The sequence below is a fragment of the Zeugodacus cucurbitae genome, chromosome 2 (assembly GCF_028554725.1).
Source record: "Zeugodacus cucurbitae isolate PBARC_wt_2022May chromosome 2, idZeuCucr1.2, whole genome shotgun sequence".
In the NCBI taxonomy this organism is placed as follows: domain Eukaryota; kingdom Metazoa; phylum Arthropoda; class Insecta; order Diptera; family Tephritidae; genus Zeugodacus; species Zeugodacus cucurbitae.
In genome coordinates this window covers 74,826,265-74,850,594 of record NC_071667.1, presented here as the reverse complement: position 1 = coordinate 74,850,594, position 24,330 = coordinate 74,826,265, and the positions used below count along the sequence as shown (strand labels likewise).

Below are 24,330 nucleotides of genomic sequence, written 5' to 3'. Positions count from 1 at the left end.
TGTTTCACCTCACCGTCTATATTTCACAACAAATAGTGTGTTTCCAACGTCCATAATATTAGTTACTCTTCTTGAAAATCAGAATTTTTTCATTTTATTTCCATTTTTTTAACATTTAGCGCATGTTCCATTTATTTCGATTATAAATGTAATTAGATCAAAAATATAATTGTAATAAGATATTTTTTTTTTCATTCAAAACCATAACCTAAGAAACATACTTCAAATATGAAAAACATTTTTGTAGAATGTAGTAATTTAATGTTATTTGGCACTTTTTGTGTATCTGTTTTTAAGCATTTTTCATTATTTTCCAATTACATTTCACTTTTCAAACTTTTTTCTCTTTTCTGCACTGAAAAAAAAAAACGTTGTCTGCTTAGCATCCATCGGAGTACATGCGTAAAAATTTGAACATCAACAACAATTACCGACTACAAGTGAAATGAATTTATCGACAAAATTTATGAATAATAATGCAAGTAATTGACAAAAAATATCGAATTTCTGGAAATAATCAGCACAAATCTAGCAAAAGAATGAACTTTAATATCAGTACAAACAATTACTCCATATCAAGTGCGCAAAATTACTATTTAACAATTCATTAGCAAACAACTTCAAACAATATAACGTTTCAAAATCAAGCGAAATTCAAAGAAAAATCAACTCTGACGTACGTTTATCAGGCCGAAGTGAAGAGAAGAGAACTTCAAACAAAAATTTCATTATTTGCAAGCACTTTTGTTGGATAAATATTGCAAGAAACCTTTTTATAATGGTACATGAAAAAGATGAGAGTCCAACCACAAACCAAATGAGCACGACTTTTCTATATGATATACTTACGCTTTACGAACGTATTCAAGAAACAAGCCCCTATGCGAATTTCTAACCATAACAACTATCGACGTTGCCAACAATTCTTTACATTTCTCTCGCTCTAAACTACCGCTATCTATCCTAACTAACTATCTATACATTCAACTAGCTATCAACTATGTATATATCTGCACTTGATTGATTCATCTAGATATAGTATGCATATATGATTTTAATATGTATGTGTAATAATATACTCATATAATTTTTTGTATTTTGTTTTTTGTCATTTACTATGTTCGTTGATTGTTTTTTTTTTTAAATACTCGTACATCTCACATATTGTAAATTTTCTATCATATTATTTCCTTTTGACGAGAGAAAAACAAAAAACCATTTTGTATAATGCAAAATTTTGTCAAATTCTGGAAATAAATTTCTTCTTGTGTAATGATACAATATTAAAATATATCAAAGGTAGTTTTATTTAATTACATTTAAATTCATTTATTTTTATTTTTTCCAAACCGCTTGCCAAAATCCGCTTACCAATTTACATCGATCGAAATCATATATATGTATTAGATATAATTTCATTCCCAAACAGGTTGCCTCTGATGAGTTAGTGTCCTTTTTTTGTATTTTATTTTGTTATGCATTATTTGTTGTAATTATTTTTAAATACCCGACCGTAATGTATGTATTTTTTATGTACCTAATTATTATTATTATTTCTCTTATCAATTGGGAATATGAATATTGCAAGAAATTATATAAGTAAGGCGAAGGTTTTATGAATGGAAATGAAAAGAAACACAAACGATATAGGGTTAACTAAAAAATTTATATTTTTTCACTGAAAATTTTTATAAAATTCTCACATTTCCACTCATAAAATAAATAAAAAGTAAACTAAAAAAAATTGAAAATTGTTTGCCAGCAGTTTTTATAATAAATACCGAAAAAAAAAATTGTCAAGCTGCCTTTCAGTGGTCAAAAATATACTTTCGAACTGTTAATATAACACAACTACAAATTTATTTGAACATAAATTAATACCGTTTACTTTTCTCTTTTCTCTTTGAATAAACAAATAAAAAAACACACACAAACTACCACAAAAAAAAAAAATAAAAAAAACAAATTTCGACATTAAAATTTCCACACAACTGCTACACAACAATCTGGCAACCCTGATTTTGTTTACCGTTCCAACGAGCGCAGTAGTCGGTAAACGTAAATTCGATGGAGGTCACCAAAATCCTGCAGATATTAAGCGACGTTACCCGAGCGGTTTAATCGGCAATGGCAGTTGGGGCAGTATACCGTTACCACAACAACCACTGGGCACCAATGGCGAGCAATGGTACACAGATTCATTTCCAAATTGGGCTTAAATAATATTTAAAAAAAATAAATAATAATAAATAATATATAAAAACAAAATACAACAACAACAAGCGCATATTACAACAATAATAAACACAACAATAATACAACAACAACAACCACTACTATAACAACTGCGACTGCAGCTGCGTGCATTGGCAGTTATTACAACAACAGCGATTACATAGCCATAACAACAACAACTAAATAATATACTGCATATGAAGCAAAGAAACATTAACAATTACTACAACAACACTTGATTATATAATACAAATTTTTAAGCAGTAATAATGAAATATGTAAACAAACATGTGACAAAAACAACAACAACAACAACATATAATTGAAAGAATTTTAATTGCATGTAAATAAAAATATAGCTAAGCCGTTATCATGAAAGTAATACAACAACAACAACAAGAATAATGTGGTTGTACATTCTTAAGCAAGTTACAACAACAAATTGTCATTTCATATACAGAATTCGCAAACACTTTTGTAATAAACCATAGATACATACATACATATATGTACACAACAACAACAAACAGCAAACAGCTTTGTAGCCCTCAAAAAACAACTACAACTACAAACATACATATTAATATGTAGATATGTATACACAATGGTAGGCAGAAGTTGTTATTTTAAATTAAATACTAATACATACAGATATAATAAATAATTAAACAATAATAAAAAATATTGATGCTCCATTGCGAAAATTAGTAAAAAGAATAAAATTTAATACAAAAACAATAGCAAAAGCATAGTGCTGTTAAACATTAGAAGATTCACGTCCGTAAATTTCGCAATTAAAAAGGAAATTTTCTATAAAATAAAATGCAGAAAATTGCAGAAATTTTAATGTAAAATCAGTAATCTGAATTCGGCGAAGCAGTAAATAAAATTGATTTTCAATAAAATTTGTTTAAATAACAACCGGCAGACAATTTTTAACAGCTGCTCTTACATTTTTTCGCTTTTAATTGCAAACACACAACAATAAAACACTTTTAAACGCCATAAACAACAACAAGAACAAAAAATAGTAGTAAATTGAAATAAAAATGCATTTTATCATATATTACAACAACAGCTGACATGCAAATTTCTGACAAATTAAAGTGAAATTCAAATTAAAATTAAAATAATAAAGAAAGCGTGAAATACCAAAATATGTAGCCCAGAATTCTGAAAAAAACGGTAATTGTTAGAAAAGAAGCACTTTTTATACACAATTATATACAAAATGAAAATGCATAATATAAAATTAAACAAGAAAAAACATTATTTTACAGCAAAACCCTCCCAGAATATGTAATGGACACACACAAATTTGTAAATATGTTGCCGAGTAATTCAAAAAAATTAATAAAAATTACAAAAAATATATATAAGACTAGTAAAACTTAAATAAAAAAATAAAGCGTCTTAAATTTGAACAAAAACAATATACGTCTTGAGTGTTGAATGCAAATTTGCAAGAAAAATTAAAAAAAAAAATTATAAAAAATATTATAAAAAAATATTTACTTTGAAAATTCAAAAAGCAAAGCTTGGCGAAAAAATTGACTGATAATTGAAAATTCTTAAAAAAAAATTATATACATGGTTAGCGAGTATATGTATGTATATGTAAACTTATGCGATTATAATGGACACAAATGAATATGATAAATGCATATGTAGTAAGCAAATTACAAAAACAAAACAAAAATCACAAACAACAAAAAAAACGTTTGCAATTATATGATGCAATTTAAGGAAAATAGCCGATCAAGGGTTGTTTTGTGCAAAAAATGGACGACGGCATGTTGCATTATTGTGTAATGTCAGCATGTTGTGTGTAAAATAAAAACAAAAAATAAATATAAATTAAAATTTTTAATGAAAACAGCAAATACAAAAATTGTTTAACAAAAAATATTTTTGCTTTATTAAGTTTTATAGTTGATAATGAAATTTCGGCAATTTGTTTGTATATTGTATTAAATTTTTTTTTGTAAAAATTAAAGAAATAAAAATTAAAAGAAGGAATAGTAAAAAAATAAAATTATTAAAAATATAGCTTTTTGCTTCTGTTAAAAAAATATTAAATTATTTTAAAACAATTTCGTAAATTAAATTTTTTTGTAAATTTAGTCGCTTCAGAAAATTTTTCCAAAAACTGGCTTATATTTTCTCAAAAACAAAAACAAAATCATATATATTTTTGGCAAAACAAAATAAAATATTAACTTAAATATTAAAAGCAAACACAGTTAGGCCTATTTTATTTCACAAAAAAAAAAATAATATTGGGAGATGTAGTTAATATTAAAAAATAAATTACAATAATTCTAAAGAAAAAAGGCACTTTTAGTGTGAAAAATAATCACTTTTCGTGTGTAAAATGCATACAAACAAGAAAAATAAACTGGCTTAAATAAACCAGCAAATTATCATAAAACACGGCAACGAACTAATTAAACATCACATTATGGTTTTATATTTATGTAATTTTAATAAACAAAACAAACAATTTCCCATAAGAAAACAACAACTAAACAAAAACAATGAAGACATTCATATGTAGAGCAAAAATTAAGCTTAACGGTGAAAAACTAATCATTAATGAGAAATAAAAAACAACAGTGTCACATATTTATATAGTATATAAAAGATAAAAAATATGAAACTTTTAAAATATTACAAAAGTAAGCGAATACGTATAAAACCTAATAAACACATATACTTCTTATAGATATATACATATATACATGTATGTATAAACAATTTCCCTAAATACAATTGACTAATCAATAAAGTATAAAATGCATAAAGCAAAATCGGAATTAACATAATACATATATATATTATATATAAAGAAGGAAATAAACAATTCAAGTATCCACATGCAATAAAAATAAAACCTAACCTAACATAACCTAGAATTATTTATGCCCCAAGTTACATAAACATTAACACACTCATAAGAGAGATATTCATGCATAAATGCTCTTAAAATAAATAGCAAAAGTGAAATAGTGAAGAGAATCAATTGAAGAACACGCACGCCACAAACACATTTCGGTAGCTGTCCACCAATAATACAGGGTATCTGGTGTTCCATTGTTTGAAAGTGAAAGAGAAGTGTGACAGATAGAGAGAGAGTGTAGCGAAACTATACAATAATTAATTGCAGTTTCTACAGATTATTTTCATAATATTATGCGTAAAGTTAATATGGATTGCTGCGGAATGTGAGGTTAGCATTTTGAAAAACAACAGAATTTCTTAAAATTTTCAATATTTTTAACATTCATACAGCTTGAGAGAGTTACTAAAAATATTTTACAAAATTTCTTTAAAAAGTTATTTCTCAGTACTTTATCTACACTTGATTTTAACAAAAAAAATCGAAACTTATAAAAAAAAATTATCTGAATCATTAAATAATTTAAAACAATCAGGATATTTTTTTTAATTAAAACTTGTGAAAAAAGGTAATCTGAATCATTAAATAATTTAAAACAATCAGGATTTTTTTTTTGCTTTCAAGCATATCTTTACTTTATTCCTTTCAATAACTATAATAGAAAGAGTGAGCCTTGTAGCCTATGCAACCCTGCTGCATTTTGTAATGAAAAAAATAATTAAAATAACAAAGATTAAAGCGGAAATTATTAAACAAAAATATTAATACAAACATAAACTTTTGCGCACTTATTATTATTATTTTTTTAATTTTTATACCATACATTTTATCTATAAAAAATAACTTACACACTTAAAATATATATGTTCAATATTTTTTTTCAATAAAACTACAATTATATTTTATAAAAAATACACATACGCACATAAAAAATATTAAATTGTATACACACACCATATATATTTGCAAATTCTCTAAAAATTAAATTTAAAATTTTCAATAATGATTTTACGTATGCCTGCCCCAGAAAAGCCGCGTGAAAAATTAAAAACAATTACTAATGACACATTTTAATTACTAATAAGCAATTTTTTGGCATATACTTTATCAAAAACAAAAACATTATAATTGGTGACTTTAAAGCATATAAATATGTATGTAAAACCACTTCTACATTAAAAAAAACGAATTGCAAATATTTTGTATTTTTACTCTAAACATATGTTTTATTTTATTTAGTCTAACACTTTATTGTTTTATAATTAACACTTAAATTTTAACTTGCAAGAAATGAAATTGTACTGATTTATGTTATATGTATGTATTTTAAGTTATATTGTTAAACAAAAAACTAATAAAAATATATTAAAATATATTTTGAGTACATTTTAAAAACTATAATTAATCAAACAATAAACCACTGTACATTATATTAACTGAGTGTATATTTAGCAATAAAATTTATTATTAATCGGTTATATGCAAAATTGTTTAAATTTTTTTCTTTGTAATTTCTTTCACATTTTTTTGTTATTTTAAAAAATTTGTTTTGCAGTGCAAATTAAGTTTAATTATTATTTTATCACTAATATTACATTTTCTATTTTAACATACTTTGGTAACATTAAAAAAAAAAACTAGTGTTTAATCATACAAATTTGAAAATGTTAATTTTTTGTTTTGATATTTGATTAATTTTTGTTTCATAAATTTATAACTGTTTTAATTGTAAAATGTTATGTTTATTTTGTACTTTTGAGAACGGGAAAGCAAATCATTTGGCAAATAATTTATACAGTTTCAATTGTTCAGTGGTTTAAATTAAAAACAGAGTTTTGGCATTTTTTTTCAATTCTTCGTTTTGACAAATAACAAATTATGTGTTTTAAAATTTCAAACATTTGTAATTTTTGTTTTTATTTCACGTGATTTTCGTTTTGTTGTAGCAAAATATATTTACTTTGTATCTTATTTTATATAAAATTACTAAACATATGGATTAACACTCATTTGATTATTGTAACATTTTTTGTATTTAGCGCTAAAAAAGAAAATTTGTTTTAGTGCTTAAATCTAAATTTTAATAACATATATACATATATATTTTGCTTATACACATGCCGTGTGTATATTAAATTTAAGCAATGTGTTAAAATTACGCATTATATAATTAACTAATTGTATTTTAAAGGAAGTAAACAAAAAATATAAAACAAAAAGATGTATGAACATAAAAATATATTGTGCGAACATAAAATGAATGTTTTGATAAAAAAAACAGAAAAATAAAAACAAAAACATAAATAATATGTTATAAGAAAAATGTGATCGCAAAAGTAGTAACGGAATCGTTGAGTTAGAAGAAATGGCATATACATACAGACATATTTTAAGTAACTACATATTTAATAAAAAATAAATAAAAACAAAAAAGTGGCGCAATGTAATGCAAAATGAGCTGCAAAAACGGCATACATGTAATTTCTGTCGAAGAAAAAACAGACTGCGAACTTTAAGGTAGATTTTTTGTTGTGTAAATCATTAAGTTTTAATTGGCAAATAAAGTAATAAAATAAATAAAGAATAAAAAATAAATACAAAAGATATCTCTATTTTTTTAATTGGTAAAATTAATTTCTTCTAAATTAGTTAGGTTGCATGCACTTAACACATTACTGTGTTTTTATGGCGTTTTGGACTTACTTGTGTGATAATTATCACGACCAGTGGATTTTCGCCAGAAATTTGGAGTTATAATTTTCTTATATACAGAAATAAGGTATTTATGTACTTATTGTAAGCATTTTATATACACTACACAACATACATATTTACTAATGTTTGATGTTGAACCAAAGTAGTAGTTTTTTAAATATATTATAATTATCTACCCTTATTATAATACTATATGAATCTTCAACTTAATTAAATTTCACTTTGAGTTTTATATAAAAATGAAATGTAGGAGAAGCCCCGCTCTCAGCTACAAGCATAAATCGTTTAATTAATCCAACTCTTCTATTCTGAAATGGAGCAATATTTGATTCAATATTTTCACAATACATTCTTGACTTGTTTATAAAAAACATTTCAATTGTCGCAAGTTTTATGCCAAAACAAGCAATTGATCACTCTCCGCCAGAACTCCTCTCCTCTTCAAGCATGAACAATTAGAACAAATCTTGTATTGAAACTTGGTCTCGAACGCACTGAATGAACGAAATCGAATACAGCGCAATTACTTTAAATAAAAACACAAGAAAACTCATAAGAAATATGCAAATTATACGCGGACTTAACGGAAGCAGTGAAAATCATCCGACGAATACGAAGTGCAATTTCCGTTAATGTCAAGAACGCACACAGAATGGCGTCCACAGCGAATGCACAAGTCGCCGCGGCCAAAACAGTGTTGGCCAACAAGCAGTTTTACCATACAACATCAACACTAAACCGCAAAACGTAACGTCGCTTACACATTCACTCGCCGTAACCGAACATACAAAACTAACATTTATAAAAACAAACTTTATAAAAATAAAATGAGAAGAACAAGAATAATGTATCATCCGTTTTTTACATTGAAAACGTATGCCTTTTTCTAAAATTGCTACAATTTTTAGCTGTTAATTATTAAGATTTAAGAAATATAATGGAATTACTAAAAGAGCTATAAAAGAATGAACTATATACAATAAATAAAATTACTTAAATTTAATAAACTGTAGTGTTATTTATTTTAAATAAAATATTTTTACTCTTGGTAGGCGAGCTAGAAAGAGCTAATTTTGAAAATAAACTAGACTTTTTTAAACAATACACTATTACTGTATATTATTCCAAATAAATATATTTAAATTTTGATAAAAAATTATAAATTTTTTTTCAATTACTATTCTTCATATTCTTAATAATATTTTAAAGTAAAAAATGTTATGGACGGCAAAAAATATTTAAAAAATTAAAATTATGTAGAAAACAAGAAAAATCACTTTACGTGATATTATTTCAGCCTTTTCCTTCAAGCATTATGAAAATCCTAAACAGCTTAATTGATCAAAATTCAGAGAAGACCTTTTGCGTTACAGTTTTATAAGTTGATCTTAATTTTCATTGAATTTTAAAATTAAACAAATTGTAAATTGAAATGAAAATTTAATAAAGCACAATTTAGTATAATTATAATTATACAATAAAAGTAAACAAATGCAGCAAGCGAAAGAGAAACAGAATTTCAAAATTAAACAAAACAAAAACAGAACTGATGACATAACACAATACCGTTAATCGAACCAATTATTATCCATATAAACAAATATATTTGATCGTAGAAAGGTTTTTTTTGCATGAAATTAAAAAAATAACCACGAAAACCATATTTGACAACAATATTGAAATAATAAAATTATTAAATTTATTTATTATTTTAATAACAATTATATTTATTTCCGTTTTGTAAGAAATTTTATCTATAATTTACTATTTTACAAGGGGTCGGTACATTTCTACGTAGGAAACGTTAAGTAATTTAATAATTATTGAACTAAACTTTGGACTTTGGACCCTTCTTATCTCACCAGCAAATACAAGTCACACAAATTGCCCTGGCATAAATACAAATATTTGTTTAATTTTAATGTTCTTATATGTAATTTAATTTGCTATGACTTAATATGACTACTAAACAAAAGTAATAAATAAAAATTATTAATGAGAAATATAAATATGTTAATTGTAAACAAATAATTATGTAACGCGTAATGATAGCAAAAAAATAATGAATCTGAAAATAAATAAAAATACAGTAAAATAAAAAACAAATTTAATATAGTTAAAACAAAATATTCTTCTTATTTATTGTGTTTGAAGAAAACGGGTAAGTCATAAAAGTTATACTATCTAATCTATAATTTATTCTATAACAATTGATCACAGATCTAGAAGCAATATTAAAAAAAAATTGTTTAACAAATTATTATTTTTTATTTAAATAAAACCACATGCGCAGTTGAAATTTCCGAAAGTTGTGGGATTTTTTTAAGTGGTAATATTTGCTTTTAACAAATATTTTTTATACAATTTGGAAAAAATCTTTCAATTTTTAAAATTTATCAAATAAAAAGCAAATTTCAATTATGTAGTTAGTTTATCAAATTCAAATTCGGTAAAAAATATCGATAAATTGTAGTTTGTGATATTATCGACGTTAACTTTGCTTACGTTATTCACCAAACTATTGGTTGACGCTAAAAATGCCGCCTGTTGATTTCAAATAATTTAATATAGCTCTGAATTAAATACAAGTGAAATATTATTCATTAAATCACAAAGCACTACAATTCTATGTTACACTCTTTGAATATATTATTAAAGCAAATGTGGAAATGTTATTAATTGTGGAAACAGGCAATGCAAGTCCGCCGGTACATTTTAGAGCTGCAATAACTTCTAATAAAAATCGAACACTTCGGAGGCGATTTAAAAGGGTGAGTGATATGTACTATTTATTCGTACACTATATAGTGTATATATATCGCATTTATATATTAAGAGTGCAACAAGTGTAGTAAATATTTCTCTACTTGACCTTAATCATACAAACTGGTTTATTTCATGGAGGCCAAAACGTTAATGTATAATAGATACATATAAAGCATTTTCATACCAATATTTTCACTAATTTTCAACTTTTTTACTTATAAATGTTATATGAACATATAATAATAAATATAACAATAGCGTATGTGCTCATACGCCATTATTTTTTTATTGCATATTTAGAATCTCCATCATTGATTCTATGTCTGGTCAAAATTTCGTCAAATTCTACTTCCACAAAGTGGGTCAAAATGTCATTGGAAAAAATGGTGTATAATTTCATGTTCATGTTTTCTGATTTGACAAAAACTTTAAACTCGATTTTCTCAAAACCCAAAAAAAATTATACGCTATTGTTATATTGGGGGGACGATACAATTTCCAATCAGGCTACGTACAACTAAATGTCAATTTGTAGATAAGTACTTGAAATAATCCAACCGCATTTGCGTGTGGATAATTACATGCACACACCTATATCAGCTATATAATTAATTATTAACGCACTACCTGTTCATGCCGTCGTCTAGCTAACTACTCATGTTTGATAAGGAAAAATTAATATAGGAAAAAATTTCACTACAAAATTAGCTAATCTTATCTCACAGACCGCCTTCACATTTTGTTATCAACAACAAATCACATTCATTAGCTTTATAAAAAAATCCGTACACTTAAGTACCGCAATTCAAGTCTAGTTGTTGTCATATCTGAATTTTTATAGTATTTCATTTTAAATAATTGCACCTTCGCTCATACGTCGTTTAGTGAAAGATATTTAAAGGTCGTTAGATAGCACAGCTGGTTAATCAGTTGTAAATAAAACATTAATAACATAAATATTTGTTTTATGTATTTATTGCTAATATTGAATTTGTTAATTAGGTCTTTTAGATAAATATGCAAAATTTGCATAACTACTTATTTACAAAACAGCTTATGAAATATTTGCACGATCACAAGTGTCACGAAGTAAAGTAGCGTATTGATTGTTGTTTCAATATTTAATTTCATAAATTCTTATTAAGTGCATGAGCCGCGCTTTTCTTAGCCTCATTATCTTCCAATTTTCGCTAATTTGTATACATTTGTATATAAGTAGTTGACTTTATTTTAACAGCAGCTCATGGAAAAGCACCAATACGTATATATGTATGTAGTTTGCAATATGCGTTTACGCCGCGTTCTTCTTCTCTAAAAATTCATAATTGATGAATCGTATTCCTTGTATTGATTGGGCAGTGGCGTTTGTGAAGTGGCAAGCGAATAGGAGTAAATTCCTTGGTTGTACCTTCCAAGCAAATCGCATAAACACGCAAGAATACAGTGTGAGAGCTGAAATAAAAGATTATGCTGATTACTTAAGCTTTTTGGCTAAAGCGATAGTGTGTATTGTTTGCACGCGTGTTGATAAAAAACTACTCGTTTAATGAAATCACAACACTCTTGAATCTAGACCGGCCAGACAACTAATTAACCAATACGAAACAAAAACAAAAAACATAACCGCATAAAGCTTTTAACATTGATAATAGTGGCTAGGGGACGCCGTCATAAATGAATGTGACAGTATGATTGTGAATGTATATATATTGTTAAGCGTGCAAGATGACTGGCACAGATTCACAAATAGAACACATTAGAAAATAAGCAGCATCATCCGCGAGATAAAATAGCGAACAATAAATATACAATTACCAAGTGTCATTTTTCCTGAAATGAATTTTGGCTCCTTCTTGAAATCTGCAATTGCTGCCAGTGGAATACCCCAATTAGCCACAGGACCCCAGAAATGAGTGCTGTAAACGACAAAACATATTTAACATGCAAATCAAGAAAAGAAAAAAGCAATGCTACAAACCTCATCAGGTATTGGCGGAACTCTTTACTCTTCAATTGGTTCATCAATTTACCGACCAGAGTTTTGTTTGGTTGAGCCATCTTGATATTTTGTTTTACTTATGTATTTGCTGTATACTAACTTTTACCACTTCTAGGATGTGTAAGGATACTTGAAGTAATACAAAAAGAGAGGTTATTTATTAAATGTCCATATGTCAGCAGAGGAAAATTGTTAAAACAAAATGTTTAACCGTATTCCTATTATAGCGTATAACGCTGGAGGAAATTTGTATGAAGTTGTATACCTTCCTCCAATCAGTTATGTAAATGACAACTTCGTACACCGACAACCAAATCACCACCAAAACAAACCGAACTGCACTGTTCACTCGCTGACAACAAACAACAATTCGCAATTATCAATTTCTCAAATATCTTGACGTTTACAATTTCTTATCGCTCAAATAATCTGGACACCTTAACATTTATAGTGATGCCATATTGACTATAGTTTTATATTAAAGGTCTTTAATAATTGTATATTAGTAGTTTGTAGCCTTGTGCTATGCTTCATCAATTTAAATCTTAACTTTTTTACTAATTCAATTTCATTAATTTTATTTTTATAGAGTTCTAGGTGACATTCTAACAACAATTTGTATAAAAATAAAATTTCGAGTCACCTTATGTGAACATCTGTTGTACTTGCGCAAACAGGCGGCAACCCAGTTGGTTTGACATTTTCCCATATGTAGACTTTGAACGTTGCACTCTGCGCCTGTGTGATTTTCGTCAAAATTCTGGTGGACATAGAAAATATAAATGAATTTGGAGTGTAATCAGAGTTTTTTGGAACACAGCGCGGTTCGAATGTAATATGGTTTAATGTTAAGTGCATCGGAATTGCTAACAATTTAATAACGAAAGTAAAGTGAATTAATTGTTCTGCTTTATTGTTTGTATCTGTTCGGAACGTTCGTGATACGCCGTCAAGTGTTAGCAATATTTTTAATTTCTATTAGAATTTTAAGTTAAAAGTAAGTGCATTTGATGACCGTTTAACAATAAATTATTACTTGCAATAAGAAACGAAGTGATTGAGTGAGAGAATGGGAATGGTCTTAAAAATTAATTGGAAACTAGGCATACGTATGTGTTGACAAACTTATGTTTGTTTGGAAATAATTTTATTTATTTTATTATTAATTTTTCTAATCGTTATTATGTCAACTTATCATATTTGCGAAAGAGTTAAGTTTAAGTGAGTATCACTCAATCCTTGTTCATACCATTTACGTGTATCTGATTGCCTTGGGAACCCTACGGTTGCCGTGGGTAAAGGCAGTTTAAATTCATTGACTAAAATATCAAACATTTTCGAATTGGATGCCTTAGACGAATATTAAACATTTAACAACCGATAATTTTGTGTCTTCTAAAATGTGTTCACTTCCCATGTTCACTTCCCATAGCATTACAAATATGTTGAAAGTGTTAATTGCATATTTTTTATACTTAAAACTTCAAATTAAAAGAAATGTGAAAACAGTGTCAGATGTGTGCATTTGGGGATAAAAACATACTACATATATATTCTATACAATGTTTATTTAAAGTGTATAAACAGTTTAGTGCAAATATACTGTTAATATGAATGAAGAAGTATATTATTTTCTTTGAAACTGTTAGATTATTCGTTTGAAAACAATAGTGTTAAACTCCATTTTATTCTAAATTAAATTTGTGATTACGATCTAGTTACTCAATTTTAATCAATTCTTCATTTCTCTTTTCACACAGAAAAGCTAAAAGTTCCTTTATTTCCGTTTACCTACTAAGTTAAAACCCAACACTGCTCATAACAACTCGCATACAGATAACATCGTTAAAGTTTAATTTCCGGCAACGAGTTTGAAAGTGCACACAAATGCGTCATATATAATTCAATCAAAATTGAAATTGAAAAACCAAGCCAACTACAGTTAAAAGCAAATCTACAAACAGAAAACTATATTTGCCACGCAAACATTGCAAACGCTTGTGACCGTGAAATTCACTACGAAAATACGTTTCAAATACGTCGCACAGTTTATATAAATATATACACATAATCCTATTAAAAATTTGTTCAACATGACGCACTGGGAGGATTTTTATAATACACATTTACCGCCAACTGATTTCGAGGATAATCGTTCGTTATTGAAAGAATTCTGTGAACGACACAATAAACTACAGAACCGTATCGTCCTTATTACGGTAAGTGTAAAAAAGTTTTTTTAAGTTACCCAACTAATGTCGGCATATATTTTGTTATCGAACCCCAAAAATATATATTTTGATTTTTGTTTACATTTTCCCTAATTTCAGTCAGGTGGGACCACAGTACCTCTGGAGCACAATACCGTACGCTTTGTGGATAATTTTAGTGCGGGCACACGTGGCTCAGCATCCGCTGAATATTTCCTCGATCATGACTACGCCGTTATATTTATGTACCGCGTCAAGTCACTGGAACCGTTTACACGTCACCTTACCGGCCAACAATTTTTTGATATGCTCGACATTACCGATAATGGGCAGAGTACATCGATTACGGTGAAACCGGATTCAGTTGATGTATTCGCACCAATATTAGCCAAATATAAACAAGCCCGCGAATCTCAAATGATTTTGTATGTTAACTTTAATACGGTGGCGGACTATTTGTGGCTATTACGTGCCGCCTGTGAATGCTTAGCGGCTTTCGAGGAGAGAGCGTTGCTATATTTAGCAGCGGCAGTGTCGGATTTCTACGTTCCTCAGGATATGATGGTAAGTAAATTATGTGTGTGAGTTTATCTGTCACAGGCTTTGATATATATTTATATATATATATATATATATATATTTATAATGACTCGCATATATTTATACTTATTTAAATTAGTTTGTGCACAATCGCAAACAACTAAATATTAACGATTAAATTTACGGCTTCTGATTGGTTAAATGAAATCATACCACAATCAGCTGTTTTCTTTTAGCGAATTCTTGTTGTCAAAAATAAATCCAATAAGAATTTAGAATTTCCAAAGTGAAATGCCATCTAGCTTTTGATAAAATTGTGATAATTCTTAACATTTTTTTTAATTTAAAAAATCACGTCCATATGTGAAATATCAGAATATTTCTCTTGGCAACCGTACATAGTGTTTATGCAAACGATTTTCACACTTGTGGTGTCAACATTTAAACTTACTTGCCCCACTTACAACATATAGTCGCAATGATTATCTTTAGCCTCAACATTTTCATATTCTCGACAGTCATCGTTACTATTTTCATCTTCGTTATTATCTTTATTATCCCTATGACCATTGGCAAGGTCTTTTGTACACATCCAACTCAGCAGTTGGCATTCTTCGATCGTTTGCTGCTATTGCTGCTGGCGGCGCCCGGCTCCAGTGAAAATGAATGAAATTTTTAGAACAAAGCCTGAGCAACCACTTACATACATACGGACAGACAGATAGACACATTGAATGGGTGTGTTGCGGCAACACGGTGATAACATGCTGGTGCTAATGCCGCCTTCAACAGCCTCCACAGCCGACAGCAGCAGGCTCAAACACAGATAGCAGCTGATTTGACAAGGTTTTTAACACAATATTGTTGTTGTATGCACATTACGAGGGTTGCTCGGGAAGAGTAAATTATGATTTTTTTTTTAATATTAAGTTGAAGGGAGTGATAACTACTAAGGCAGCAAGTGGGTTCTAAGTAGGTATGAGGATAATGATTTTCCTATGTTGATCTTAAATAGTTGTTGTTTTATTTATATTAAAAAGAAAATCGGCTCAAAAGGACTCATACACTATATTGTTTTGTTGATCACACTTCGTACAAAATGCACATACTCATACATATATATGTAAATGACTTTATTATCATTTTCAATATTCCATTCAGTTTAATTTTATCATCCGCTTTGCGTCAATGTGCCACTCCACCAGCAGCACTCGCCAGGGTCTCTTGCATATGCATGCCCTCAGCCGTTGGCCGCAACTATGAAATGATGTCTATGTGTGTGTGTGTGTGTGTGTGTGTGTGTGTGTGTGTGTGTGTAAAAACTTTGCCACTACAAAGACGCTCGGTTGAATATGTACGAGTGTATGTGCGTCTGCTGCTTTCGCTTGTCATTTATTTGTGAAAAGTTTGCTTTAGATGTTGGGTGACGGTCGCCTTGACATTGTCCTTGCTCACCACTGTCTTGCTGTCGCCACCAGCGGTGCAAACGAGCGTAGCTTAGTTGCTTCACTGGCTCTGCACTCAAACTGGCTGACTGAATACTTGGTCGTCGTTGTTTTTGCTCTAATTCTCTTTGCCTTGATGTCGTTGGACCGAGGCTTGTGAATGAAGCAAGGAAGTCATGTCATTGTGCGGCATATAAGCATTGAAATGTATGTATGTGTGTTTGTCTGTTGCAGCTTGTTGCTATGTCCAACTAACTTTCATTTGTAGTTTGTAGTGGCGGTTGTTCGACGCCTTTGTTAGCGAAAATTTATTTTCTTTGCAAGTGATGATCGTCATAAAATAATTTGTTTCGAAAAGTGTGTAAATGAAATAAATAGTGACTACCCCAGCCCCGCATAAATAATACAACTCTATGAAAGTATCAACTCCAAATTGTCAAATTATATGAACTGAAGATTCTTTATTGAACGAAATTGTAAATCGATTATAATCAACGAGAAGTTCGAGTCATCATGAAAGCGATATAAAGTCCGACAGGCAGGTACTCACATTTGGTAACTGAGTTCTAGGAAAGGCAAGTTTTTACCTAAGAGTGGGCGGAGACAGGTCCATTTTACAGTTTTATTATTCAATTTATAATGAATATATATGTATATAAACTGTAAAATAAACAATAAAAATCTGCATTAGATATGCGATAAACAAAAGTATGGAAAATATAAAGATTTACTTCAAACCTTATAATAACATATTCAGTCATGTCTGACATTTTCATCCTTTCTAAGCCCAACCAACACAATAACAATTATTGTACTCACATAAAGACTTAAGCTCTAACGAGAAAGAATATCATTTTTTTAAATCATAACGGAGAAAAGCGTAGGTCTGCTGCCGATATACGAAGGTAATTGTCGGAGCTGCCTTCAACTAAATGTATAACAGACATATATATATACATATATATATATATATAAGTAGGTGGTAACCTTTTTCCTTTTGCTCTGAAGATTTACTTGGCTTAAAGACCGCACGGTGACAATGCCACATGATGACGATGGTTATAGTAGACGTCATAGGCAAGAAAATATAAAAAAACCAACTGTTGCCCACAAGGCGATAAAAAACTCATCATCGCATTAATTCACAGAAGAAGAAGCAGCAGCAGCAGCAGTGAAGAGCGTGTGGAACGTGTCGCAGCTGAAAGTAAGGAGCGACAAACATTTACAAGTGAAATTATGCAAATCAAATTACTTAACAACGACACTGACTGGAAACTGGCCGGAGGGCGACGACAACAACAATACCGTTAATGTAACAACTTTTATTACAGCAAAAAATGTGGAGAGAAAGAAACTTACGATGCTATAAATAGATTTCTGGCGATGATGTTGACAAAGATGTTGGCGTTTTTTTTTTGTTGTTGTTTGTAGTAATATAGTATACGTAGAAAGTGTTTCGAAATTGTTTATGTAAGCGGCAAGTAACTTGTATTTTGCATGTGCTCTTAAATATGCATATATTGGAGGAAAAGTTTATTATGATTTCTTGAAGTAATTTGGACGGGGTTATTTTCTATAACATTCTAAAATTATTTTACTATAACATTTAATATTAAATTTTTTAAATTAAAATTTTGTCGATTTTTGATTTTTGTTAACGTTTAACTCTCTTTAATTCTTATGTTCTTCAAGGTCAAATGTTATTTGTCAGTCCACTTGTCAAGGTTATTTTTTGTAATAATAAAATCAGACAATTTTTGAAAAAAAAAAAATACTTTTAAAAAATTCTACCACACCGCACTTAATTTTTTATCTTATAAATTTGGGTCTTCCTGTTTCAGTACATGTGTATACTTTGACTCTTTACTCGAACTATTAAAATCATCTAACTTGATTTAAGCGCTTTTTCACTTCATTGCGCTCTGTATTGCCGCTAACACATTCGTGGCACCGTTACATCATTAAATATCGAGGCTCCATCAGCATCACAAATTAATGAAATTAATTTCAAATCCCCAAATTGCGCACGGCTCAAAGCAGTTAACATTTATTTTACCTTCCCTCCCTTTCTTCACTTGCATGTGCTTCCTTTTCCGCACTTGAGGTTCATTATTTATTTTATTTTACGATGTTAAGCCGCTGCTTATTGACGCTGCAGCCACGTGGGTTGATTTCTAGGCACACACATACATACATACATATTGGATTTAGCATATTTATTGAAGCATTTAGGTGTGCGTCTATATTTAATATTTATTGGAAATCACGCATGGCGGCTTACATATATACATAAGTGGAATTGAATTATTTTGTATATTTTGTATATATTTACATACATATATGAATATATGAGAAATGCTTGTATGCCTGCTGTAAGCTCCGAAGAAGCCTGATATTCAAGCGCGCTTAGCAACAAATACCTTTTAGAGTGCAAAACCCCACTTGTGCAGCGGTGCTTTTGACATACATATGCACATATGAGAGTTTATCTGTGCTTTTGTGCGTTGCTTAAATCGCATTTAAATGTGTTTGTTCGCATTCACAAGGATGTGTGCTCAGTCAATATTAAATGCAAATAATTGAAATGTCAAAATCAAAATGACAGTCATGACAATGCCTTTGTTGAAATTACTGTTAATGCAGTTCATCCATATTTTATGAAAAATTTATGATTTTACTCACTGTTTGTATGTATGAATGTGTGTGTTTGTGCGTGATTGATTATTATCTCTTGGTGTGTTTATTTCGAAATTTTGAAAGATTTATTAGCGAAATTTTAGCATATTTACCAGACTCAATGGCATTTATTTGTTCAAGAGCTGGTCAACCACAACACATTTATTAACTTCATACATATAATATTAATATGTACATACCAACATACATATGTACATCTATTTATCAAAAATATGTATATTCGCACTTTATTACACAAAATTCCACAAATTTGTTTTTCAATTTTGCTTGTTCTACTCGCTCAACCACAATTCGTCTAACTGACAAGTCCAGTCGGTTTGTAAATAGGCAACCCCACTTTCGTCTCGTCAACGAACTATTTATCACTACTTTTTACATAGAATTTTTGCTAAACACTCGTATATGTTTGGCTCCTAACATTATGATATATATTTGCCTCTGTGCCGAGTTGTTGAAAGGATTTTATGTGATAGCAAGGCTAACTGCGCTGCCCACTCGTCACCACTTGTCATTCAAACAGGCGTTTATGAATGAAATACATATAAACACTTGTAAACATTCGTTTTTTTACTTTTTGTTGTTGCATTCTTTTCATGTTTTCTTTTTTCATTGTTGTTGCGTTTCGTTGCCTAATTAAAGCTCAAATAATGTAATTTGATAGCAGCTATGTTGATTAACAGGGTCAAAAGCAATTGAAAATGTTGGAAAAAAAAAATGAATGAAGAAAGTAAATGTATTAAAAAAGTGAGGGTAATAATAAATGAGTCTTCATAGAGATAATTTTATTAGTTCAAAGGGTTTTCGAATGCAACTGCACAAAAAATAATCAAAAGAGAAAATTATGAATTTTTTGATATTTGAGAATCACATAAAAACTTGTATGAATTATTTTCGATAAAAAAATATTAATTTTTCTTCTAATTCCTTTGTCTCCAAATGTCAACGACCATCCACATTGCATTTGCATTAGTAGATTAACATAACTTCATGCACTCATTTGCATACAAATTCACTTAAGTACAAAGAAAATTAATAGTTTTCCTTATTCCTTTGTCAATTTTCATAATTTTTACATGCTGAAGCATTAAGAAGTTATATTTACGCTATCGACATGTCACTGACTCTTTGTATTAACATACAATGGTATCAAATTGATTATAGTGTCTTACATAGATAAGCTTATCTTTGTAAATATGTGAAGAATATGACTACTATTTCTGTGGAAAATTATTATATGCACAATTACATATCTGTATACAGTGTATGTCAATGAATTTCTAATGCCAAAGTGCGATCGCCAGGGCGTATGAGTAATATTTTAAAGCCATATTTGCAGAGAGATAAATGAAAGATTTAAAAATTTATATTTTTACTATTTTTATCATTTAATCGAACTTATTAACCATAATTATTGAGAAAAGATTTATTTTAAATTTTTAAAGAGATGCCGAAAAAAATTGAACGATATTACTTCCACACAATTTAAGGGGTTACATGGGTTTCGTGGATTCAAAAAATTGAATATTAATTTCTACAACATCTCAAGAATATTATCCTAAATTTCCAAGTCGATCCGAATATTAGTTTCAGAGATACAGCCTTAGGAAGGTGTGCGCTCCAAGTCAGGTATTATTGTTACTCAGTTAAAACGCGTTTTTCTCGGAACAGTGTTTTCAAAGTCGGTTGTCAAATTTTCTCGAAAACTACTCAACCAATCGTGATGAAATTTTGCACAGGTGTTTGAGATACAATTTACTCGTGCTTGCACGAAGGATTGTATTTTTTTCAATTACAACTATTTTTAAAAAACTAAATGTCAAGCAAATTTGACTGAAATTTTTATTTTTTTTTTTTTGAAAAATTTCTGCAAAAATTCCAATCTTTAGTTTTTTTCTTTCCTTCGTTCAAGCACGAGTTTCTGGTCTTACCTAAAGCACTTATTTTTATGTTTTCATTTTCGATGATCCTGTAAGGAGTGATGTTGGGCGCACCTTTTTTCCGAGGGATCACCGGAAATGACGTCACAATGAAGGAGTTTTAATTTATTTTTGAAAATTTCAAAAATTATTCTTTAAATATTAATCTATAAGACAGAAACAATTTTGAATTAAATAAATATTTTTTATATAGAAAAGAAATATTGAAAACAGGCCTTTTTTTGCCCGACAAAACCCATATAACATCTTAAGGGGTTAGGCCAGTCTAATTCCTAACTTTGATAACTTATTATGGGAGTAAAGATAGAGGAATATATTTTCTCTCTGGTATCCTTTATTAAGCATGTATTTTAGTATAAAAATATTTTGAATGAAATTTTTGGTGCAATCTTCAGAAGCAGCTCATCGAGGGAATCTACGTTATCTTAATCTGCATATTAAGTAATTATATACCTAGCTTTAGATACATTCAAGCAGACTTTAATGAAGTTTTACCCAAAAAAAGCTGTACATTTTTTATAAAAAAGTAATAACAACCAAAAATTTTTTGTTAGATAATTATCTATACTAATATTATAAAGCTGAAGAGTTTGTTTGTTTGTTTGTTTGAACGCGCTAATCTCCGAAACTACTGGTTCGAATTGAATAATTCTTTTTGTGTTGGATAGTCCATTTATCGAGGAAGGCTATAGGCTATATAGCATCACGACCAATAGAAGCGAAGAAACAGTGGTAAATGTGTAAAAAACGGGATTTTGGCAACAATACGATCTCAAAATGGCATTACGTTGGCTCTCGCATCTACTGGAATTGCAGTGAAATTTCTAAATTCTTTGTCATTATAATGCTTTGTCATTTATTATGCTTTGCAATCTTCAAGCAGCTATCGAATAATGTAATAGTTGCAAGAATTTTTTAAAGGGACTTACAAGGGGGGCAGATTCCACGAATTTCTTTGAGTTCCAACGATTTGCCATTTCAGTTCAAACGTATTCAATTTCCAATGAGACTTGCATTTGGGATGACAATCAACAGGTCTCAAAGACAGTCGCTGGAGGTGTGTGGCATAAATTTCATTCACGATTTGAAAAATCAGCTTCTCTGTACATTTATGCACCGGAACAGAAAACAAAAAATGTTGTTTATTAAGCTGAGTTACATTGAAAAAAAAATTTAGAAAAATCGCAAATAAATGTTTTCCAACACTATACAAATTCAACTTTTTTTCAAAACAAATAATTTCACGCAGTGCAACGACTGCGGAGTCAGCTAGTAATAAAATAAAACCAGAATAGTTACACGACTTATAACTCAAGAACGGTTGGACAATATTTATTTTAATGTTTTCTTATTTAACAAATTCGTCTCCACCCCAAAAAAAGAATAACTGTTAATATATCACAAAGGTTCACTTGAAAAATTAGTTAAAGAAAGATTTCACATAAAATCGTCGCATTGAGAATTACATACTCATATAAAAGAAAAATCACAACAATTTACAAATCGATCAATCATTCCAAATTCATCGGTTAATCAGTCATCCGTAACAGAAAATTGACAACACTGAATTTATGGGAATTTTTTTGCTGCTGCTGCTGCCAGTTAGTATGTGAGCTGTAAATCGCGAAAATGAATTTTTGTTTTGTTTTGCTTGAGATTTGTTTTGAAAAAAAGTAAACATAGGTTAGGTGTGTAAATGCTCCACTGCAGAGAATCAAACCAAGTGTTTTGTAGCAACAAAATAGCTTCATCAAAGCAAAGTACAACTGAAACCCTATTTTCATTTTCACAATACATTTCCATATGCATTTTGCCATTTCTCATCTCTTAATATTCATAATTATTATTGTAATCAATGCTAGTATATAATCTGTAAGCTGTAAATCCCTTTTCACTACTTGTCATATTAATCTATCATTATTTTGATTTACATTTACAGCCTACACACAAAATACAGTCCGGTCAAGGTGCACCGACAATCTCGTTGCAGTTGGTGCCAAAAATGCTAGCGCCATTGGCAAGTCTCTGGGTGCCACATGCATTTGTTGTCTCATTCAAGCTGGAAACAGACGAGAATTTATTGATTACCAAGGCGCGCGATAGTCTATACAAGTACAATCATAAGGTGAGTACACGTGGACTTGACGATTATGAATATGTGACCAAGTAAATATGTATATATGTACACCGTTATAGGCAAATCATATTGACATGCTTTTGTGTTTGCCTTCTTGTTACTACGTATGGCCCTTCAACTTCAGTCATTTGCATTTTGCTATAGCTGCCTTTATGAATTAACCCCCGTTCAAACACACCGTTGACACACCCAACACAATAAAAATAATACAAAAAAACAAAACAAAAAAGCAAATACACTAGAAGACGTGTTGTGCAATTTAAAATATCAATATTTGCATTTGTGGCCTGAACTCTGTTGGCCCGGTGGCCTGTTGGTAATGACAATGGTCGGTGGCAGCACGACAACCAAATAGACTGACATGCCAACTAAAGGCACAAACCACAAGCCTTCGATCGTTGTGCAGTTAGTTTATTAATACTCATAGTTGTTCGTTCATAAGTGAATGCAGTTAAATATACATATGTGTGTAATGTTGTTAACGATGGGAATTTTATGGCATGTGGACATAGTACACTCGGTTTTAAAACAGTTAATTTGCATTGCCTGTCATATTTATGATTTTTTCGTAATTATAAAGTGCTATTATAAGTGTGGCACTGAATTCGAATCTATAAACCTTGATAAAATAGAAATTGCTTGGTCATGGTGACAGTCGTTTTAAGGTTAGTTTAATTTGTTAGTTTATTAAATAACATCTGCTAGAGATCCATGCCGCTCCTTGGAATTTAGGGTATTCCCGGTGTAATA

At 29.4% G+C, this 24,330-nt stretch overlaps 3 protein-coding genes and 1 long non-coding RNA gene across 30 annotated transcripts in view; 2 read left to right on the top strand and 2 right to left on the bottom strand.

Moving 5' to 3' along the window:
• The window catches only part of LOC105216098 (heterogeneous nuclear ribonucleoprotein R), a 127,595-nt gene extending 119,859 nt beyond the window's left edge, over positions 1-7,736 (top strand). For 18 of the 25 annotated variants that reach the window (XM_029042797.2, XM_029042781.2, XM_011190384.3 and 15 more), the window contains one exon: positions 2,047-7,736. In XM_029042797.2, coding sequence (XP_028898630.1) covers positions 2,047-2,219 — 173 coding nt within the window. In that variant the 3' untranslated portion in view covers positions 2,220-7,736. Of the gene's footprint in view, positions 1-383; positions 774-2,046 lie in introns of those variants that run through there. The other 7 variants (XM_029042791.2, XM_029042787.2, XM_029042793.2 and 4 more) reach the window with 3 other exon arrangements.
• A 3,832-nt stretch (positions 7,737-11,568) lies between these two features.
• Positions 11,569-13,039, bottom strand: Brp44l (mitochondrial pyruvate carrier 1). The gene is made up of 4 exons (XM_011190409.3): positions 12,880-13,039; positions 12,594-12,743; positions 12,431-12,531; positions 11,569-12,067 (listed from the first exon to the last, which is right to left on the bottom strand). The coding sequence occupies exons 2-4, from the start codon at positions 12,671-12,673 to the stop codon at positions 11,907-11,909; spliced, it is 342 nt and encodes a 113-aa protein (XP_011188711.1). The 5' UTR covers positions 12,674-12,743; positions 12,880-13,039; the 3' UTR covers positions 11,569-11,906.
• Positions 13,040-13,318: 279 nt separating this feature from the next.
• LOC105216100 (phosphopantothenate--cysteine ligase) overlaps positions 13,319-24,330 on the top strand; it is a 33,295-nt gene continuing 22,283 nt past the window's right edge. For 2 of the 3 annotated variants that reach the window (XR_008470090.1, XM_011190407.3), the window contains exons 1-4: positions 13,319-13,611; positions 14,375-14,833; positions 14,945-15,388; positions 23,383-23,568. Coding sequence is in view for 2 of the 3 variants with exons in the window: in XM_011190407.3 (XP_011188709.2) it covers positions 14,708-14,833; positions 14,945-15,388; positions 23,383-23,568 (756 nt within the window). In the remaining variant the exon portion in view is untranslated. The remainder of the gene's footprint in view (positions 13,612-14,374; positions 14,834-14,944; positions 15,389-23,382; positions 23,569-24,330) is intronic. The other variant, XM_029042801.2, reaches the window with a different exon arrangement.
• On the bottom strand, positions 14,514-16,145 carry LOC128919980 (uncharacterized). Its single transcript, XR_008470091.1, has 2 exons — positions 15,816-16,145; positions 14,514-15,415 (listed from the first exon to the last, which is right to left on the bottom strand). It is a non-coding gene; the product is annotated as an uncharacterized LOC128919980 (long non-coding RNA).